The 23,388-nt window shown below is 45.5% G+C and overlaps 1 protein-coding gene across 3 annotated transcripts in view; it reads left to right on the plus strand.

The window, feature by feature from the left end:
• The window catches only part of DPP6 (dipeptidyl peptidase like 6), a 1,510,443-nt gene that overhangs the window by 1,240,730 nt on the left and 246,325 nt on the right, over positions 1–23,388 (plus strand). For all 3 annotated transcript variants that reach the window (XM_075315434.1, XM_075315436.1, XM_075315435.1), the window contains exon 7: positions 2,806–2,893. In XM_075315434.1, coding sequence (XP_075171549.1) covers positions 2,806–2,893 — 88 coding nt within the window. The remainder of the gene's footprint in view (positions 1–2,805; positions 2,894–23,388) is intronic.

A 23,388-nucleotide genomic window follows, 5' to 3' on the forward strand; every position in this document is an offset into this window, starting at 1 on the left:
TTAGTGATGTGAGAAGATTTAACCACCAAAACTTAAATTGCTGTCATTATAGATAATGAATTTAACTTCTGTCCTTCGTAGACGTTTACACCCATCGTAAAGAATTCATGATACTTGGAGTTAGGTAAAATAAGAATGTTAAAATTTTTATTAAAATTAACAATGGAGTTATGAATTTTCACATTCAGAAGATTTGTTTCTATACTTGTCATGAACTTATGGTGAAACTATTTTTACTTCTATTTTTGTGTTTTTGAAATGCATTTACACAAGGCTGTTCTGGCAAAATCACAAAATCATAAATGGCTTCTTGTGCTCTCTGGGGTACATTACTGCATGTGTTAATCCTTATTCACACAAGAAAAATGGGGCCCCTGATGAGGTTTCACTTGAGAAGCTACAAGCTGCAGACTAATTGGAGAGATCTTGTCAGCCAGTGATTGGTTAATCAGAGATTTCTTGCCAGTTTTTATGAGTTGAGATGTAGTCCTGTAGGGACCAGGTACACACGTGGTCAAAATTGTTGGTACCCCTTGGTTAATGAAAGAAAATCCCACAATGGTCACAGAAATAACTTGAATTTGACAAAAGTAATAATAAATAAAAAATCTATCAAAATGAAGTAAAGTCAGACGTTTTTGCTTTTCTGCTTTCACAAAATTTAAAAAAAAATAAAACTCATGAAATAGGCCTGGACAGAAATGATGGCGCCCTCCTCCTCCTCCTTCTCCTCTTCCTTAACTTAATATGTTGTTTCACAACCTTTTGAGGCAATCACTGCAATCAAATGATTCCTGTAACTGTCAATGAGACTTCTGCTCCTCTCGACAGGTATTTTGGCCACTCCTCAAGAGCAAACTGCTCCAGTTGTCTGGTGTTTGAAGGTAGCCTTTTCCAGACGGCATGTTTCAGCTCATTCCAAAGATACTCAATAGGATTTAGCTCAGGGCTCATAGAAGATCACTTCAGAATAGTTCAATGTTTTCCTCTTAGCCATTCTTTGGTATTTTTAGCTGTGTGTTTTGAGTCATTATCCTGTTGCAAGACCCATGACCTGCGACTGACACCAAGCTTTCTGACACTGGGCAGTACATTTCTCTCTAGGAATCCCTTGACAGTCTTGAGATTTCATTGCACCCTGCACAGATTCAAGACACACTGTGCCAGATGCAGCAAGGCAACCTGAGAACATAACAGAGTCTCCTCCATGTTTCACAGTAGGGACAGTGTTCTTTCCCTTGATATGCTTCATTTTTCCATCTGTGAACATAGAGGTGATGTGCCCTGCCAAAAAGTTCCATTTTTGTCTCATCTGTCCATAGGACATTCTCCCAGAAGCTTTGTGGCTTGTCAACATGTAGTTTGGCAAATTACAGTCTGGCTTTTTTATGATTTTTTTTCAACAATGGTGTCCTCCTTGGTTGTCTTCCATAAAGTCCACTTTGGCTCAAACAATGATGGGTGGTACGATCTGACATTGATGTTCCTTGAGCTTGAAGTTCACCTTTAGTCTCGTTTGAAGTTTTTTTGGGCTCTTTTGTTACCATTTGTATTTTCCTTCTCTTTGATTTGTCATCAATCTTCCTCCTGCGGCCACGTCCAGGGAGGTTGTCTACAGTCCCATGGATCTTTTAGATAGTTTGGATGGATAGTTTTCTTTCTAATCTCCTGAGACAACTCTTTCCTTCCTCTGGTCCATGTTGAATGTGGTACACACCATGTCACCAAACAGCACAGTGAGTATTTGTAGCCCTATATACAGGCCCACTGACTGATTACAAGATTGTAGACACATGTGATGCTCATTAGTGGACACACCTTGATTTAACATGTCCCTTTTGTCACATTTTTTTCAGGGGTACTATCATTTCTGTCCAGGCCTATTTCATGAGTTTTATTTTTTTTTAAATTCTGTGGAAGCATGTTTGAAAACCATGTCTGATTTTCATTACTTCATTTTCATAGATTTTTAATTTATTATTAGTTTTGTCAGATTCAAGTTATTTCTGTGACCATTGTGGGTTATATTTTAATTAAACAAGGGGTACCATCAATTTTGACCACGTGTGTTGCTGTGAGGACAATATTTTGTTTTAACTGTTCTGAGCTCTGCAAAAAAAAACCCCAAACTGTTGGTAATACTCCTTTAGGCCTCTTTCACATGACCGTGCAAAACACACATGTTTTGCACAGTCCATGGCATAGGTGCGTATATATGTGCATGTGTCTGTGTGTGTGTTTAGTGAGTGCAATCAGTGTGCTATTCCTGTGACATCCGCATAGCACACAGACAGCATGAACTTCATTAATCCCCTATCCTCGGCGCTGCTGTGTCCAGGTCCGCAGTGCAGAGAATATTCATGAGCATAATGAATGAGCCTGGAAGCAAGTGACAGCAGCGCTGAAGACAGCAGTGCTGGAGACAAGAAAGTATAAAAAATAGTTTTATTTCAAAGATGTGTTTTCTCCGGTACGTGTTACACTGATGTCACATGGATCTCATCAGTATTTGGTCCATGTGACATCAGTGCTGCTGGAGAAAAACGAAGATGTTGCCATGTGGAGCACCTGGACACACGTGTGCTCCACACAAACACATGTTCCATGTAAAAACATGTAGGTGTGGGCAATGCCATTAATTTTAATGGGTCTATGTGTGTCTGTGTTTCCGGTATGTGTGAAAACACTTAAGAATATAATTGATTAATTTATGTTATGTAGAAAAGTAGAGTATCAATATGATCATGGAATCTGATCATTATGATTTATTACAACTGATGTGTTTATGTTGCCTTTTCTTTACAGAAAACCTACAGACTTAAACCCACCGGAAGTAGAGGTAGAAAAAGCGTATCTCCAGTATGCCGGATGGGGCCCTAAGGGTCAACAACTTGTAAGTATGAAAAAAATACCACTTATATAGCATGAATGAACAGAAAAAGTTGACTTTCTTTGTAAATACATGGCATTCCTTGCATTTTACCAATCTTATGTTACAATATATAATTGAGTCTGAATACTGACTGCAGCCATCAGCGGAAATCTCCTAGTATTCTTTATTGACTTGTAAAAAGGGTCCCCAGTGCAACATTATTTAGAAATGTATTAGGTGACTCTACAGTTCTGTCCTTACCAGGTTTGGAGGTCTTAATTTCTTAAGTATTCCTTTTAGATTTCCTCAAAGTGACTGCGGGCTACGCAGCTTGCACTTCCATGAAAATTTGAGTTTTTGAATAGCTACCTCATGCCACAGCCTGTCCAACTCCATGTCACAGGACTTTACCAGTTCCTTTGCTCAGGACAATTCTGTGCCTCCGTGGTTCCTCATGGCGAACCCTCAGAACTACCTCCTTCCTATGAGCATCCATTTATGGTGATCCAATTTGCAGCAGCCACTGAACACAACACACAATTTGTGGGGAATAGACTGACACTAGCTGGCACTAGGACTTCCAAGCCAAACATGGTCACGTCGGGCAAGAATATTAAAACGCAATAAGGGTAATATATGCTATCCGCATTATGACCCAGTGTCTGCACAGAGCTTTCACTAGTAATTTCCATTCTTGGAGGTTTTCTGTTTACTCCAGGTATCTAAGGCAGTTTTAGAAATTCCTTGTGGTTACGGTTAATAAAATATCTCGCCGGTCAGTAACATATCCTGTACAATTTCAAGCAACCATAATGAAGCAGAATAATATATGAATGTATTTCTTGTTTTTTGATGCCTATAGTCACGTTATCGATGTATAAATAGCTCTTTGAAAAAAAATTTCTGCCCTGGATCTCTTCTTTCTTTCTAACTATCTGTACATAAGATTCTTTTGGTATTCAAAGGCAACAGTTTGTGATAGTAGTAATTGTGGAGATTATCAAAGTGTCACCCAGCTTTTTACAAGTAGCATTGTTATTGCGGTGCCCCTGCGGCTTCAGGCGCCACAGGGTACTGCACCCCATTAGGGTGTAGTACTTATTCGGGGTCTAGGGAAGGTCGATGCCGGTTTCCACTCACACAAACATACAGTCAGTGGGTTGCCCTCCCCAACGGGGACTGGGCCAGGGTCTGATCACAGTAGGGGGTCACTACAGCGGTGGGTTTACAGGACGCCACCGCAGCAGGGACTCCTTGATCCACTGGTACTGGGGACTCAGGGTCAGGGAGTAGCAACCACCAGGGGGAGTCAGGAGCACACAGTGGGAAGAGCAGGTTAACTTAGTGAGAGTAGTGAACCGGCCGGTGGCAGCGGCTGGGGGCAACAGCTCAGAACACACAACACGACTACAACAGGAGAGAACAGCTACAGACACAGAGCAGAGCAGATGTGCCGTGAGCTGCTCTGTGGTCCAGGGCATTCAACACGGTCACTAGGGAGAAGCAGGCGGCTACTTCCACAGGATCGGCGCTGTCGGGATACAAAATCCAAGGGCAGATATACTTCACGTTATCTACCAGCTCTACAAGGGTCGCGGGGAATGGCTAGAACAGTCACCGGACCCGTCAGTCCCAATGAGTCTGCAGCCAAATAGCAAATGGGATCCGGGGTTGAGGACCGACCCCATAAGGGAACCATGTTATCAGCATACAGAACAGGACACTTTACTGACACCGGGACCCCCAAGTGCTTCACGCCATGGGGGTCTGATACTTAGCACATCAAAGGAGGAAAGGGCTCACAGGCTGGCACACATACCGGACTTGACCTTTCAAGGATCCGTGATTGGCTGGAGCCCATCGTGGTGGAGATCGGTACTCTGGAGCAGCGCTTGAACAACCTGTGAGTAAAAAGACTTGGAACTGCTGCCCCTGCCTTTCCTTTACCGGCGCCGACGTTCAGCACTGCGACGCCAATGTGGGCTACTACCACTCACCCCCGCCATCTTCCCGGGGCCCGCTCCGCCTGTGGAGAGCGATACCATCTCGGCTGCACCAGACATCTGCCTTGGTGAGAGACCCTGCAGCGGCGGCCCATCCCTGGCCGCGTACCACAAGTGGCGTCACAATCCTAAAAAGACTTTCCTAACCGTCACTACCATCCCCATCCTCCGTCCTGACTCCCGTACACCGCTTTCCGCCCCTCCTGTATGCCTCAGGGCAACAGAATCGGGCCAGGCCACCCCGTGATGATGCAGAGGATCTGAACCCCGGCCCGGCGACGAGTAGGTTAAAACACTTGCCCCCTGGGGTGCTACATTATATCTTAGGCTATTTTCACATACTGCATCTTTTACTGCATTTTAGGTGTATTATTGAGGTCACAAAAATGCCCCTAAATGCATGCATTTCCTTCTCCCAGCAAAGTCTATGAGATTTCTATTTTGCTGTCCGCATAGTGTGTACCGCCCCGTGCTCGGCTGCAGCCAAGCCGCTCGGATCCGGGCTCGTTTGGTTGGTGGCTCGAGCACCTCCGGACCCGGCTACGTGAGGGGATTTCGGTGGGGAGGTTCACGGCCGAGGCCATGGTGTTTAGGGATGTAAGTTCGTGACGCCACCCACGGGTTGTGGTGAGTGTGGACACCACCGCTGCCGTTAACTAGGCTCCCGGGGACAGTGTTGTGCAGCCTGGTGTTGACCCCTCCGTGGGTAGGGGGTAATGGTCCCGGGGCCCGGTGGTTGCGAGGTGCGGACGTGTTACTCTGGTGCGGTGCGGTGTGCAGCCCGAGGGCACTGTTGTACTCACTATGACAGATACACCGGAGTCTCTGGTAAACCAAAAAGGATGGTGGTCGGTGCCCGCAGCCGGCTGCGTCTGGTCCCCCATCAGGTTGGTGGTCCCTGCCTTTCTCCTGCACCTCTTTTTGTAGAACTTGACTGCCTATGCTTCAGCAACGGTAGTCCGCTCCCCGGCTTTAAGTGTGTCGGGGAACCCGTTTGCCCGCAGGCGCTGGCCCGTGGGATCTCTCTGCCTGTGCGGTGGCTTTGTATCCCCCTCAGTGAGCTGTTGCCGTCTTTCGGGTCTTGGGACGGGAAAGGACCTAAGGTCCAGACCTCAATCAGTAAATTCGACGTGGTCCAGTGGCTTCTGGACCTTGTTCTGGATCTGAGTACCCCTCCTGGTGCTCCGGTTTCCAGTTGGTTTCCCGGTTTTGTACCGGCGGGCCACTACCCTATTCCGGTCCCTTACGGTTCCACCAGCCATCTTCCCGGCTCCCGCAGGCGGCAACCACCATCTCCCTCCTGGTCACAGGGTATCTGGGCTACGACCCAGACCTCTGACAGACGTTTACACTTTGCTACTGCTCTCTCTCACCTCCAAAACTGATTTCTTCTCCTCCCTAATTTCATCTGCTGTGTTTTCCCACCTCAGGCTATCCGAACTGCTCGGTGGGCGTGGCCAATTGCCTGGCTCTGCCCCCTGGTGTGAACGTCAAGACCTGAGAGGGGTGACTCAGGGTTTTTAGGTTGGCTGCTGTTACCTTGTTAGGGGAAGGGTGTTTGTGCAAGGGCCTACCTGTGACTACCTGGCTAGTCCAGGGCGTCACAAGTGCATATTTTTTTGGCTGCGTTTTTGAAGATGCAGCCAAGATGCAGCATGTCAATTCTTTTTGCATTTTTTTCCAGCGTTTTTGAGCCCTTCCAGTCAATAGATTTGACTTAAAAAAAATCAATTGGGCAAAATGTGTCAAAAACGTGTCAAAAGCACATGCGTTTTTTTATGCATTTTTGCCTCGGGTGCGTTTTATTGGGGCCAAAAACACTGCATCTTTGTGGTAAAGAAAAGATGCAGTGTGTGAACATAGCCTTACACTTCTGTTCTACTGTGCCCTGTCTGTGTGTAACCTATGAACTGGAACATTGGGTGCCGGCACATCCCAGATTGGGCATTGAATTCTTCAAGTGGTCCAGGAATAGGCCCGATAGTCCAGCAATGGACAACCCCAAATAAAGCTAATCTAGGGCATTTTATCAGTTATGAATAATTCTTATGAGTAAATTACCAGACAGTTTATTAGATCTTACAAATATTCAGCATTCAGCCAAATCTATTGCATTGAAAGTTTGGTTGGTGTTTTACACCATTTGGGCAGTGCATGCAACCCATCCGGTAGGCATGCTGTGCTATCCCACATACCACCTCTTGTCTTGGTGCTTGATCTACTTATGTCCAATGCTAGTGTGGCGCCCCTGAGGCTTTAGTCACCACAGACTATTGCAGCTCATTTAAGTTGCAGTATTTGCTTTTAGGTAAGGAAGGGGTTAATCACCGGTGTTCCACATTCACACTTTACATATAGCTTAGGAGCCTTCTCTCTGGGAAGCTGTGCTAGGGTAGGCAGGGGGTTGGCCATCACGAAACATGGGAATTCCCGGGTCACTTGGACAACCACCTGGGGGGTGAGTTCCGCTTGGGGTAGAAATGGAGCAAACACACACAATCACTAGTCAGTCTATCCGGGACAACAGTTCTGGGACACAACAACACCTCATTCTTCTTCTCACAGGGCCTGGGGCTTGGATCGGAGCGCTCAACCCAGGTGCCTCACAGCAGGAAGGGCAACTCTAGAAAAGGACTTTCTTTTTCTTTTCAACACCCATGGCTTCTCCTAACTTACCTGGGGTCAACGGAGCTCATCACAGCGGGTGCCTAGTACTTTCCGGGCGAGCGGCACAAAGAGCGAGTAAAGACACCTGGAACCGCAGCTACTGACTCGGACTCTTATTACCGACACCGCCGCCCCACGTCTCGCACCAAATGCCATCACTATTGTCCTCATCATCCTCCCCGAGGCCCGCTCCAGCTGTGGGGAGCGATACCATCTCTGGTACTACTACCATCCGTCCAGGAGGACAGTGACAGCAGCGGTGGCTAAATCCCTGGCCGCTTACCATAAGTGGCATCACGACATTCATCCTACTACTACCCCCATCATTTTCCCTCCTTATTGGTGTATACCTCAGGGTACGAAGCCGGGCAGGCCACCGTGACATTCCAGATCATCACACCAGGTGACGAGTAACGCAGATACGAGACACCCCATGCCTGACATCCCCGTGCCCCCTAGGTGCTACACTAGCAATGAAATTTAGGGTTTAATTATAGAAGCACACCCATTAAATTTTTTTATTCCTTAAATATGTGTATACAGTCATGGACAAAAGTTTTGAGAATGACACCAAAATTATATTTTCAGATGATCTGTTACCCTCTGGTTTTTTTATTGTGTTTGTCTGTTGTTTACATCACATACAGAAATATAATTGCAATCATATTATGAGTACCAAAAGGTTATATTGACAGTTAGAATGAGTTAATGCAGCAAGTCAATATTTGCAGTGTTGACCCTTCTTCTTCAGGACCTCTGCAATTCTTCCTGGCATGCTCTCAATCAACTTCTAGACCAAATCCTGACGGATAGCTGTCCATTCTTGCATAAGCAATGCTTGCCAGAATTTGTTGGTTTTTGTTTGTCCACCCGTCTCTTGATGATTGCCCACAAGTTCTCAATGGGATTAAGATCTGGGGAGTTTCCAGGCCATGGACCCAAAATCTCTATGTTTTGTTCCATGAGCCATATAGTGATCACCTTTGCTTTATGGCAAGGTGCTCCATCATGCTGGAAAAGGCATTGCTGGGCGCCAAACTGCTCTTGGACAGTTGGGAGAAGTTGCTCTTGGAGGACATTCTGGTACCATTCTTTATTCATGGCTGTGTTTTTAGGCAAGACTGTGAGTGAGCCGATTCCCTTGGCTGAGAAGCAACCCCACACATGAATCGTTTCAGGATGCTTAACAGTTGGCATGAGACAAGACTGGTGGTAGCACTCACCTCTTCTTCTCCTAATAAGCTGTTTTCCAGATGTCTCAAACAATCGAAAAGGGGATTCATCTGAGAAAATGACTTTACCCCAGTCCTCAGCAGTCCACTCCCTGTACCTTTTGGAGAATATCAGTCGGTCCCTGATGTTTTTTCTGGAGAGAAGTGGCTTCTTTGCTGCCCTCCTTGAAACCAGGCCTTGCTCAAAGAATCTCCGCCTCACAGTGCGTGCAGAAGCATTCACACCAGCCTGCTGCCATTGCAGAGCTAGATCAGCGCTGCTGGTAGTCCGATCCCGCAGCTGAAACAGTTTTAAGATACGGTCCTGACGTTTCCTGGTCCTTCTTGGGCACCCTGGAGCCTTTTTGGCAACAATGGAAGCTCTCTCCTTGAAGTTCTTGATGATGCGATAGATTGTTGACTGAGATGCAATCTTTGTAGCTGCAATACTCTTCCCTGTTAGGCCATTTTTGTGCAGAGAAATGATGGCTGCACATGTTTCTTTAGAGATAACCATGGTTAACTGAAGAGAAACAATGATACCAAGCACCTTTTAAAGTGTCCAGTGGTGTCATTCTTACTTAATCATGACTGATTGATTGCCAGCCCTGTCCTCATCAACACCCACACCTGTGTTAATGGAACAATCACTAAAATAATGTTAGCTGCTCCTTTTAAGGCAGGAATGCAATGATGTTGAAATGTGTTTTGGGGGTTAAAGTTCATTTTCTTAGCCAATATTGACTTTGAAAGTAATTGCTGTTAAGCTGATCACTCTTTATGACATTCTGGAGTATATGCAAATTGCCATTAGAAAAACTTAAGCAGTAGACTTTGTAAAAATTAATATTTGCAGCATTCTCAAAACTTTTGGCCATGACTGTATATACATGTCATCAAGTGTGTTAATCACAAGTCATCACAAGTGTGTTAATATACTCACCTAACGCTGCTCTCTCCTCTGTCCAGCGTTATTCTCCTCTTGTTTGTAATGCTACCACTCTGCTGACTCTCCGGGTCACAACTCAGAACGAGGCTTGGTAGACTTACATGGTAAAAGAGACTTCCGGCTCACACATAGAGCAAGGTGGCAAGTCACAATTATATATATGTGTATATACAAAATTAATGAATAGAAAAGTTCTTCTTTAAAAGTGAACATGTACATGTTCTGTATAGATTGACGGTAGACTCTCTGCATAACCAGAGCCATTGCATGTCAAAATGGCAGCTATTACTGTTGAAGACTACAATGTCTACTCAAATATTTCTTCCCAAAGATGTTTATTCTGTTTCATAGTCCTCATTTAAAGTTTTATTTTCAAAAACTTTTGAAAATTTTAGCCGTACAAAGCAGTTACTTTGTCACTTCTCTGCCATGACTTCCCTCCGAATGTTGCCAATCTTGAAAAACAAAATATGACACCAACATTAAATATGCACAACTTGTAAAAGTGCTGACATAGCCGAGCTCGCAGTCTGATCATTCTGTTCAAATTATTAGAACTGCTGTGAGACATATGAAAATGGAACATAACAAAACAAACAAAAATAAACTGACAAAGTAAACATAGTTCCCTAACTTTTTAATGTAGGTTACATAAAAATTAAGTCCCCGAGGACAAAACTAAAAGGCTGTGGAGGCTTATCTATATAAGGCATTTGTTCCATACAAGCTTTCTCTGCCATGCTATATAACATACTGCTACCGATATCTACACAGAGGTTGCGGCTAATTAGTATTTATTGATTCACTGCAAAGTTTGTCTTTGGAGTGTGGCAGGAAACGAAAAAACCTGGAGGAAACCCATGCAAAAATGGGGAGAAAATACAAACTCCTTGCAGATGTTATCCTTGGTGGGATTTGAACCCAGGACTTCAGTGCTGCAAGGTGAGTACTGTTACTTTGCAACAATGAGGTCCTGGGTTCAAATGTTGAAGTCTATAGGACAAGATCTAGGTGTTTCTGTGGGTTTCCTCTGAGTTCTCCAGTTTCCTGTCACACTCCAAAGACATTTTGATAGGGAACTAAGTTTATGAGCCTCATTTGAGACAGCGATGATGATGTCTGTAAAGTACTTTGTAAATTAATGGAGCTTTATAAATTAGTAAAATAAATAACTATAGTCCAGACTACAGCAGTCAAATGTCATGCTGTACAAAGGGCTGGTGAGAAGTAGTACAGCATATTCCCCACTAGGTGGCAGCAATGTAGTGAAGGAGAGTCAAAGTAACAATGTAACAGAAAGAAGGGTAAAGTATAGCAGAGTAACTTCAGCAGGCAGTTCACAGGTGAACCACCAGGGGGCAATAGAGTAGTCAAGCAGTCAAGGTCTAGCCTGGAAGTCAAGTACGTGCAGAGGAGAATCAAGATCAGGTCAGAAAACAGAACCGAGGTTGGATGCCGGGAGATCAGGTATGGAGATGGGAACACAAAGGGAACACAAAGGGCACAAGGAACAGAATACAAGGCCGGAGGGTGAGGAGACACAAACAAGGGAAAAGGATGAACCAGGATGGGTAAACAAATGACAGGAGCTGGAAGTCAGGAACTGGGATAGACGGACGAACGGGGGATGGTACAGGTCAGGGCACGGTAACTAGGAGTCAGATCAAACAGGAAACCTCACCAGAGCCAGTCACAGGCTGCAAAGCAAAATTATAACCAGCACTGGAATGCTGATGCAGCTCCCAGATATAGTGTCTCCTGAAACCGGAATGAGGCCGATGGGAGTTAACCTCTGACATGACTAGGCCGGGTCTGGAAAACTCTGTAGCAGGGAAAACCTGTCCTGGATCATGACATCCACCTATGTTTCAGTATAACAAATAATTTCTCAACATGTTCTTGGCTCTATGCTAATAATAAATCAACAGTCTTATCTAAAAGTTCACTCAGCACAGCTATAATTTAACAGGGAAAATGGTGTATCCCAGTAGGGAAGATACAAGCTCATGTACATTATTCTGTTTTCCTCTGTATACCAACTTGCTAGTTGTTTTTGGTACATCCAAAGACTGGGGATATAAGTGGCAGGAAACAGAGTGCAACCGTCAAACAATAGTGAAAGGATAAGTGCGCTTTTTACATATAAATACAACCTTGTCAGACCTAGGTTTCGCCTCATTCTGAGCTTCTTCAAGAATGCTCAGAATGAAGAAGAAGCCCTGAACTTAGGTCGGCTGAAGATCAACGGGCCACATGGTTGTTTTATTAACTGAAAAACAATGATAGCTTTTTAATTCTGCATACTTGACACAAAACTGTTTAGCTGTCTTATCACTAAGTCAGGTGCATACGGGATTTTCAGCTATGTCTAGCTTTTTCCTTTTTATTATAATCTTCTGTGTTATAATTTCATGTGTGGCATCTGATTGTGACTTAACAGTAAAAAATTGAACGTTTTCCAAAAAAATAAACAAGAAAAATGCAAAATTAAGCAAAAGTATTTTACAGTACTTCATGTCTAACAGGCTGCACTATACGTCTATGAGCAGCCAAAAATCAAAGCCAGATTGGTGCCTGACAAAGAAGAATTTATTAAAAAAATATTTAAAAAAATAAAAACAGTTTTAAAAAAGTATACTAAATAAAAATAATATATTGCAAAAAAGTCCATTAAGTGCAGCCTCCAACGTTGATTCAAGGCCAGCCACCCAATAACCATGCTGTTGATGGACAACATAAACAATGCCATGGATAGGTCTGCGTTGCTTAATGAAGGTCCCACTTGGTTTAGGATTCTCTGGACTGAACATTTTTAAAACTACTAGATTAGACTATTACTAAATTTGTCTAGTAATATAGCTAGAAAACAGAAGTGCTGATAGGGTTTTACCAGATAAACAACGAGGTAGTATATAATATAATACACTCCCCAATTGTGGTTGTGAAGGGTCACAACCACCATAGATAGGATGAGATAATGGCGGCTGCCGCGGCCCCACGTGGTAATGTCTTCAAAGTAGGAGGAGAAAAAGGGGTTAATCCCATGCAATCCACCAGGATGAGATGTAGAAATGTTGATAAATTAATAACTCTTTTATTCCATAGGTCTACAAGTTTCGGGGTGTAAAAACCTCTTCCTCAGGACAAAAAAATCAACAATGGCATCAACAAAGGCATTGTTGATATTTTGGTCCTGAGGAAGAGGTTTTTACACCTCGAAACTAGTAGACCTGTGGAATAAAAGAGTTATTGATTTATCAACATTTCTACATCTCACTCTGGCGGATTTCGCGGGATTAACCCCTTTTTCTCCTCCTACTTTGAAGACTAAATTTGTCTAGAAAGTTCTCCTGTAGAAAGGTAATGCATTAAGTCAGTGCACTGCAGCCTTTGTCCAAGTGGCTGCTGAAAAGAAAAGTTTTCAGAAGTCGTTGGAGCCTACTGATTGTCTTTATTGTATATGAAATTGTGTCATGCTCCATTATATGCTAAATTATGGAGGTAGCAGTATTGCTTTTTGTATGCTCAATATGTATTTTTTGTTGTTCCTCTTTAAAAAACCAAATGGATGAACGTGTGAATGTCATAGTAAACACGAGTACAAATCTGTGTTTTTCTGTTCAGTTTTGTAATGAAAAACTACATAATGAAAAAGAATGGCAGTGACATTTAGTGCAGTCAGATAGATTATGTGCAACTCCTGGGACCACTGCTATTAACGGGGAAGCATTACCAAGTGATTTGCCTGGCAATCAATATTATCTAATAATAGGTTAATTTATTAGAGAAGTTCACGGGCTTTGTATCCAATTAACTATCCAGATTTAAAGTAAGCTTCTCAAAGTGAATTTCCTATTGAACCAATCTGGATTGTCCTGTAATTTTATCATCACTGGCAATCGTCTTCACATTCATGGCAAAAAAAAAAGAAAGATTGTGTCCAACTCGGGAGTAACCCCACAGTGACCATTATAATAAGGAAAAATAGGACCTTCAGTAAACTGTGTATAGTGACTCTATTGGCATCCATATACATTAGATAAGTGTCATGGCATGGGAGACAGGTTATACCTGCCATATAGAGCAACACAAAAGAAGGGGAGAGTCATTCCTTATTGCTAGGGAAAGAGGGAAGTGGTAACCCCTGAAAAAAAACTTGCAGCTCATGCTCACTGCTTTCACCTAACTTCCTACCCTATACAGGTTCCACACTTGTTGTCAAGCTAAATACCTGGAGCCCTGGGCCCTAAGTAGGGATGGCATATGGGTATGAGCCCTGTCTTCCCAAGGGCCCTAAGTAGGGATGGCATATGAGCGCTAGTCAACAATACTAACACTAAAGGAAGACACAAGGAAACAATACAGGGGAGACACGTCTGCAATCACCAGAGCCCCGATTGATAGTAAAAGTCAAACACTTATCTGAGGAGCAGCAACCACAGAAGTCTCCGGAGCAATAGGAGACGACCACTGCACACCAAAGCCAGCAGCAAACTATAAACCGCACCCAAACCACCCCAGGGTGAGGTTAATGAAGGAAGTCAGAGGATAGCAAGTGAGAGGCAGGATGACCATTCCCCAGGGTTATAGTGTCCACTGGCTTCAGAAACAGGGAACTGTCAAATAACAACATGTGCCAATCTCTGTGATCTTCTACCACTTGCTGCCACTGGATTGTCAGCTGGCTGTGATACCTCTGTGAAAGGCCATGACGCATCTATGACAACAAGAGTCTTTTTGAAGCCACTGGGGGGATCATCTGACCATCCAATATATATATATATATATATATGGGGCCCTTCAGACTGTTTTCAACAGATTATGAAGGCGAGCATAAGGATTTGGCAGTTGGAATTAAATTGACCAGACATTTTTTGGGTGGGTGAAGATAAACCTCTTCCAGCTAATCTGTAATAGGTATGGGTTAGTAAGGAGAGATTGCGATCGGCCAAAAATTGGGTCAGACGATGCCTTTTCATGAAATTGGAGCCTTTTTCGAGCTGCCAATGCAGAATTTGAAATCTATAGCAGCTAATAAAATGTTTTAAACATATCACCTAGTCATATGCATCCTAGTGCAAATGTACATTACTTTCATAGTGCCTCGAGGACATGGTAGTGTTTAGATTTGCTTCTATCTGAAAAGCCAGATCCTTCTTGATATGTTACATATGATAATGATATAGTGCACTTTACATAGTGCTCTTTAAAAAGTTTGGCTATTTCTCTAGTTAAGAGGATAATGTCATAAGAAAATTATGTCTTGTTTAAATCAGGTTTTTTGTTATATGTACATTATTGGCAACATTTTTTCTTTCATATCTCAATGTCTATTAAAATAAAAAAAATTAGAAATCTTACAATTTTTACACTGGGCATTGGGGCTATTTTGGGCTTATACTTCCTACCCTTAGGGGTACTTTGTACACTACGACATCGCAGGTGCAATGTCGGTGGGGTCATGTTGAAAGTGACGCACTTCCTGCGTCGCTCTCGACATCATAGTGTGTAAATCCTAGATGATACGATTAACGAGCGCAAAAGCGTAATTCCATAATTACGCTGACGCGACGGTCCGATGTTGTTCCTCGTTCCTGCGGCAGCACACATCGCTGTGTGTGAAGTCGCAGGAGCATCTCCTACCTGCGTCCCGGCTGCAATTAGGAAGTAAGGAGGTGGGCGGGATGTTTACATCCTGCTCATCTCAGCCCCTCCACTCCTATTGGCCGCCTGCCGTGTGACGTCGCAGTGACGCCGCACGACCCGCCCCCTTAATAAGGGGTCGCAGTGACGTCGCACGGCAGGTGAGTGTATGTGAAGCAGCCGTAGCGATAATATTCGCTACGGCAGCTATCACAATGATATCGCAGCTGAGACGGGGGCTGGGACTATCGCGCTCGGCATCGCAGCATCGGCTTGCGATGTCATAGTGTGCAAAGTACCCCTTAGAGAAAAAGTTTTCAAATGTCTCATTATCATCAGAGGTAAAATTACAATGAGTGACTAAACATTTTTAAGCAAGATTCCCCATTCAGATATGTGATTTCACCACTCCCCTGTGCTCCTCTATTCACAATAAGTAGAAATGAGCAGATCTGACAAAATTCAATTTCACCAAATAGCGTGGATTTTCCCCCAAAAAAGCTAGTCTGCCAATTTAAAGTGCCTTAAGCCCACTTTACACGTTGCAATTAGTTGTACAATCGCATTTGCGATGTGACACGCCCAGGTTGCATACGGGATCTATGAGATTTCACGTAGGTCGTTCATTTGCTGTCACACGAGCGTTAGTAGTCTATGTTAAATTGGTCAATTTTGTGTGCGATCCTTTAGATCATGTGTTCTGTGACGTATGCATTGAGCACCTTTTTTTTTTTTTTATTTATTGACTTGCCAAGCGTGTGTAATGTGGGATGCGTTTTTACTATGTCATCTGCCATTCAGCTCTGCTACATGGCCGCTAACAGCAGACACAGACAGCCATGTAGCAGAGCTGAATGGCCGATGACAGCAGACACAGAAAGAGCCGCACGATCAGAATGAACTCGGGTGAACTTCACCCGACTTCATTGTCATGCTGCGGCTCTGTCTGTGTCGCGCCCTGATTAGCGGTCACCAGTGAAGAGTCACCGGTGACCGCTAATCTCCTGAGTAACTGAAGTTAGCAGCCCTCTCTCATATACTCACCAATCCCCGATCCCCGGCGCTGCACGGCATTCTCACTGCTCCGGCGGCTTTTACTGTTTTGAAAAAGCCGGCCGCCCATTAAACAATTTCGTATTCCCTGCTTTCCCCGCCCACCAGCGCCTATGATTGGTTACAGTGAGACACGCCCCCACTCTGAGTGACAGGTGTCACACTGCACCCAATCACAGCAGCCGGTGGGCGTGTCTATACTGTGTAGTGAAATAAATAATTAAATAATTAAAAAAAACGGCGTGCGGTTCCCCCCATTTTTAAAACCAGCCAGATAAAGCCATACGGCTGAAGGCTGGTATTCTCAGGATGGGGAGCTCCACGTTATGGGGAGCCCCCCAGCCTAACAATATCAGTCAGCAGCCGCCCAGAATTGCCGCATACATAATATGCGACAGTTCTGGGACTGTACCCGGCTCTTCCCGATTTACCCTGGTGCGTTGGCAAATCGGGGTAATAAGGAGTTATTGGCAGCCCATAGCTGCCAATAAGTCCTAGATTAATCATGTCAGGCGTCTATGAGACACCCTCCATGATTAATCTGTAAGTTACAGTAAATAAACACACACCCGAAAAAATCCTTTATTAGAAATAAAAACACACACATATACCCTGGTTCACCACTTTAATCTGCCCCAAAAAGCCCTCCTTGTCCGGCGTAATCCAGGATGATCCAGCGTCGCTTCCACCGCAGCTGCATGGAGGTGACCGGAGCTGCAGCAGACACAGCCGCTCCGGTCACCTCCATGCAGCAAATGAACACAGCCGTGCGATCAGCTGCTGTCACTGAGGTTACCCGCGGCCACCGGTGGATGCAGCGGTGGCCGCGGGTAACCTCAGTGACAGCAGCTGATCGCGCGGCTGTGTTCATTTGCTGCATGGAGGTGACCGGAGCGGCTGTGTCTGCTGCAGCTCCGGTCACCTCCATGCAGCTGCGGTGGAAGCGACGCTGGATCATCCTGGATTACGCCGGACAAGGAGGGCTTTTTGGGGCAGATTAAAGTGGTGAACCAGGGTATATGTGTGTGTTTTTATTTCTAATAAAGGATTTTTTCGGGTGTGTGTTTATTTACTGTAACTTACAGATTAATCATGGAGGGTGTCTCATAGACGCCTGACATGATTAATCTAGGACTTATTGGCAGCTATGGGCTGCCAATAACTCCTTATTACCCCGATTTGCCAACGCACCAGGGTAAATCGGGAAGAGCCGGGTACAGTCCCAGAACTGTCGCATATTATGTATGCGGCAATTCTGGGCGGCTGTTGGCTGATATTGTTAGGGTGGGGGGCTCCCCATAACGTGGAGCTCCCCATCCTGAGAATACCAGCCTTCAGCCGTATGGCTTTATCTGGCTGGTTTTAAAAATGGGGGGAACCGCACGCCGTTTTTTTTAATTATTTAATTATTTATTTCACTACACAGTATAGACACGCCCACCGGCTGCTGTGATTGGGTGCAGTGTGACACCTGTCACTCAGAGTGGGGGCGTGTCTCACTGTAACCAATCATAGGCGCTGGTGGGCGGGGAAAGCAGGGAATACGAAATTGTTTAATGGGCGGCCGGCTTTTTCAAAACAGTAAAAGCCGCCGGAGCAGTGTGAATGCCGTGCAGCGCCAGGGATCGGGGATCGGTGAGTATATGAGAGAGGGGGATAGACTGACATGGACTGAGAGTGAGGGACAGAGATAGTGACGGACTGACAGAGATTAGTGCATGACAGACATTGTGAGGCGCTTCAGAACGCAGCTTTTCAGCTGCGCTCTGAAGCAGACCTTTTTGAAGCTGCGGTGCAGAGCGCACACCTGCGCACATAGCATCAGACACCAAAATCGTATGAGGGATGTCACACGTTACAATTGACTAGGTTCGTGCAACAAAACGCTCAATTCTAGAGAATGATACGATGTGTTTGCGATCAACGGTTTTGCGTTCAATCCTGATCGCATGTAGCTGTCACACGCAGATACCTCACAAACGATGCCGGATGTGCGTCACTTACAACTTGACCCCAACGACGGATTGTGAGATATATTGAAGCGTGTGTAGCGGGCTTTAGCATGCTTTGGAGTCTCTCCACACTTCAGAGCATAATAAAAGTAAGATGTAGAACATATAAAAAACCTTACAATCACCTACCGCTCACCTCTTGAGCTCTTCACAGTCTCCTATCCATTCCTCGGTGATATCATCCTATCATATCGCCAAGCACTAAATCCCTAGGTCTCTTCACACTTAGCCGCCACTTCCGGCAATGATAAGGCCTGGAACGTTTTTGCGCAAGCGTATAAGGTCACAGCGTCATGATGTCTCGAGGTGAGTTGTGACCTTTTGCATGTATGTCCGGAAACCATGAGTATAAGTATTGTGGGTTTTTTTTACTTTTTTTAACATTTACCTTTACACACACTCATTGCATATGTTTCAATAAAGAGTCAGTCTATTGTTTGCTAATATATATGTAGAATTCCTTAAATAACATAAAGTTTAAGTGTAGAATAATCCTAATGACTAATGTGATATGGAAAAAAAAATTGCCAAAATGTTTAAAAAATTTAAATAATTTAACCTTAACATCTGATTTCAACGATAAATCATTTTTTGATGACACATCCGCTTTCAGTTTCTGTCTGAACAGAAAATTGTATGTATATTGCCTATTAAGAACACGGTCTCTAGTCCCATCTATTGGAGGGAACAAGTCAGTATTAACCCTTTTAAGAGAATGTGTCAGCACAATTTTTTTTTCAACAATAAAAAAAATATAAATTATTAATGTTTTAATTTTTTTATTTTTTTTAATTGCATAAAATATGAAAAATAATTTTAAATGTTTTGACATTTTAACACTAGACAAACAGTTTCTGATATTTGCCATAAAAAGTTAGTATACTGCTAGCTTACAGTCACTCCTGATTCTCATCCGCTGGGTGATTGCAAAAGGATAAGAAAGGCTAAAGGTTTGGATCCTGGTGCGGAGCCATGTTGTTGGTGACTGCAGAGTGAAAGTTAAATGTGCACAGTGTCAACAAGCATGGCTGACAGTGCCGATTCTATTACAGAAAAGTCCTCAAAAATAAGACCTACTCAGAAAATAAGTCTTACCAGGACTTAATTTTTGGAGTATGCTTAAAATATAATCCCTACTCCATTAATAAGCCCCAGTTGCAGTTCATTAATGAAGTGATCATGCATCTAAAAAAGTTAAAGAATACAGCAGGACACTTCATTAAAGAAAGCAGACACCCACATAAGAGAGGACAGCCCCAAAAGAGAGAAGACAGCCCCAAAATAAAGCAGACAGCATCCCCAAAAGAATCTCACTCAACAACTACAGCTGGCAAGTGCCGACAGTGAATGAGCTCTCCCACAGGGATCTGCATCACTCTCAGACCCCTCGCTGTTCCACTTCTAGACACAGACATTGAGGCCAGGATCACTCCGCGCTCTCAGACACACACACACACACACACACACACACACACACACAGCTAGGGTTCAGTAGCCCTCCACTCTCTCTCTCACACACACACACACACACACACACACACACACAGATAGGATCCAGTAGCCCTCCACGCTCTCTCTCACACACACACAGCTAGGGTTCAGTAGCCCTACGCTCTCTCTCTCTCACACACACACACACACACACACACACACAGGGTTCAGGATCTCTCCAATCTCTCTCTCACATGCACACATACAGAGATAGGGTCCAGTAGCCCTCCGCTTTCCCTCTCTCACACACACACACATACACACACACACACACACACACACAGAGGTAGGGTCCAGTAGCTCTCCGCTCTCTCATACACACACACAGACATTGAATCCAGGATCCCTCTGCTCTCTTACACACACACACACACAAACACACACACACACACACACATACACACACACACATGCACACATATCCATTGATACTGCTTCTGGCCAACAGGGAGAACAACCACTGTGGAATGCAGGGGGACCTGACAGTGATGCAGATGTCTGGGGTCTGATCACTTCAATTTTCCTGGGGGTGTCTACTTTCTTTTGGGATTAAATTTAGCTGTGTTTCGCCAAAAATAATACCTACTGCAAAAATAAGCCCTAGTGAATTTTTCAGAGCAAAAAAATAACATAAGACAGTGTCTTATTTTTGGGAAACATGGTAGGTGGCAGTGCACTGCTCTCTTTATCACACATGGTAGGATTAGAAATCCAGACTGTATCACACATGGTAAGATAAAACACACAGCTGAACAGACTATCACATTTGATAGGATTCTTTATGCTACATGATTATGACTCGCCCACCCCAGGGCTATGGGACACCCGGTGCCGGGCCGGACTAGTCCGGTGGTAGTCAGTGGTGGCTGGGCCCGGCTCCGTGGCCCTGGTGGGTGTCAGTAGAATATGTGGCTTGGTGAATAAAGTTTGTGTTCGTGACGCCACCTGTGGTATGCGGCTAATAAGCCGCCGCTGCTGTATGAGGCCTCCGGGGGATGATATGGCAGCAGTGGTGGTACTACTCCCCACAGGTGGAGCAATGCCCCGGGGCACAGTTGGTGCTTGTGAGTGTCTATGCAGCTGAAATAACAGAGGCGACTTCAAGGGTACAGTTTCAAGTTCTTTACTCACAATTCTTGTCACAGTCTTGCAGGGACCCTTGGACTGCTGGAACCACTGTCAGGGACCTCCGCCGTTTCTGGGTGATTCAGAGAGTAAAAGCCGGTACCCTTCCCTTAAGTGTCTCTATCTTCTGCTGTCTTCCTTAGCCTTGCCTTGGTAGGTTGAACCTGGCTTGGCCTCCACAACAGCCTCCAGGCTGGGGAGTCACCTGTCGGCTGATTATCCCTTTTCTGGGGGTACTGCTGTGGGCTGTGGCCCGGGGAGTTTACAACATTCCCTGGGCCTCGGTTTTTACTGTTTGGAGATGATTTTGCACTCCTCCAGTTTCTAGGGACCGTCCTCTGTTGCAGCTTGATCCCTCCACCGATGTTCTTGTGGAGCAGGCCACCGCAGCTCTACAACTACCCGTGGTACCTCTAGGACTACCCTTTCTGTTCTCTGCGTGGTGTCACCTGGACCCTCTGAGTCCCAGGATCTTCACCAGGAAGCGTCTCTTTCTTTCCTTTCAGCTCCTGACTGACTTGGAGCTTTCTTTCCGTTACTTCTTCTCCTCCTTGCCTGCCTCCTGCAGACCTCTTCCTCCTTCCGCACTCTCTCTCAGACTTCTGTTGCTTTCTCTGTGCGGACACTCTGAGCTCACAGAGCTCCTTTCTCTTTCACAGCTACATGCTGGCTCCTCACTCTCTCACTCTCTGAGGTAAACTGACTAAACTTGACCTTCCTCTCTGTGTCTGCTCTCAGATGGCTCCTCCCACCTCCCCAATTGCCCTGTTCTACCCTATAGGAGCAGGGATGGGTATTACGACCCCTCCCAGCATGCAGCATGGGAGGGTTGTCTGCCACTTTCCCTGGTCCCTGTGTGTTCCTAGCAATGGGTGTAGTGTGGATTTACCAGGGGACCGGAGTTCACTCTCTTCCTCTCCCAGAATGGGGCATCACACCGCTGGATGGGGTGCAATGACCTGTGGCGACGGAAGCCTCAGGGGCGCCACACTCCCCCACAGCAAATCCCAGCACATCCTCGGGCTGAAAAACAACAGAAAATGTGGAGAAACTGCAAAAACATTTTTGTTATGCATGACATAAAACAATAAAACATTTCTTCCCTTTATGGGAGGCACATATAAGTAAACGTTGCGAACTTCTTATAAAGAAAACTCTAAATGTGCACTTCCAGTCCATTGCACGGTTCGGGCACATCCCCCATAATTCTGGTAGGGGGCACAACGGGTGCAACTAATTACATTTTTGGCTACTATAAGTCCAGTAGCCTGGCAGTTCGTTTCTTTCAATCAACAAAGTGGAAAACAAAACCAGCCACTAAGTCCAGTGGCCTGGTTACATAGGACACTTTACACATCACATTTACCAGGGACCACATTCCAGTCTAGTGGCCCGGTACACATACACAGGGGGGGTGACTTCTTCAAAAAGTACAAGGGGCAGTAAGGCAGGAGAGGGTGTCATCTTCAAAAAGAACATTAGGGCAGCACAAAAGGGACATCTTCACAAAGCAGAAGGGGCAGACAGGGGCTATTTACAGTTCAGCTTCTTCTTACTTCTTTACATGTAGGGATTCTTCTCCGGCTCCCCACCTGGCAGCAGGTAGACACTGGTCAGCACAGTCTGCGTCTGCTGGTCTTGGCGTGCCGCGCCTGGCATGGCGGCGGCCTGTATTGGAGTCGCTGCTGTGACCGATTCTTGAAGGGCCGCACCTGGCGTGGCTGCGGCCTGGGCTTGGCGGGCCGCATCTGCGGTGTGGATTAACGTCGCCGCTGCGGCGGGATCTTGCTTGTCCGAGCTGGGTATCGCTGCTGGGGCCTGAGCTGGACGGGCCGGGCTTGGCGTCGCTGCTGCGGTGTGGATGGGCGTCGCTCCGGCGGCGAAATCTTGGCGGGCCGCACCTGGCGTGGCTGCGGCCCGGATCGGCGTCGCCATGCCGGGCATCTCTCCAGGGACCGCGGGCATGGTAGCGGGGGTTGGGGCACTCGCGCCGGCAGGGGCATTAAATGACTCACCCCTCAGTAGCATCTCCGGTGTTCTGGCGGTCGCTGCTCCGCGCGTCGCTTGCCGGATCTGCTGCATCACCTCCGCCTGCAGCCTTTCACACCACTGGTCCATCTCCCAGCCCCACCAGTCAGCGGAGTCTAGCTCTGGATCGCTGCGTGTGGACGCCATTCTCTCTGCGTCTCCGTCTGCACAATCTCCCAGCAGCAGGCTCGTCGCTTCTTCTAGTAGCAGACTTTTGATGTTGCTCAGCAGCAGGCTGGTAACTTTCCGCTCCTTCATCCTGTCAGCCATCCTCCCGACCTCAGCCTTCAGCTCAGCGGCGGTCACAGGCCTGATCCAGGTGAGCTCTTCCTGG

Source organism: Anomaloglossus baeobatrachus, chromosome 6 (assembly GCF_048569485.1).
Source record: "Anomaloglossus baeobatrachus isolate aAnoBae1 chromosome 6, aAnoBae1.hap1, whole genome shotgun sequence".
In the NCBI taxonomy this organism is placed as follows: Eukaryota; Metazoa; Chordata; class Amphibia; order Anura; family Aromobatidae; genus Anomaloglossus; species Anomaloglossus baeobatrachus.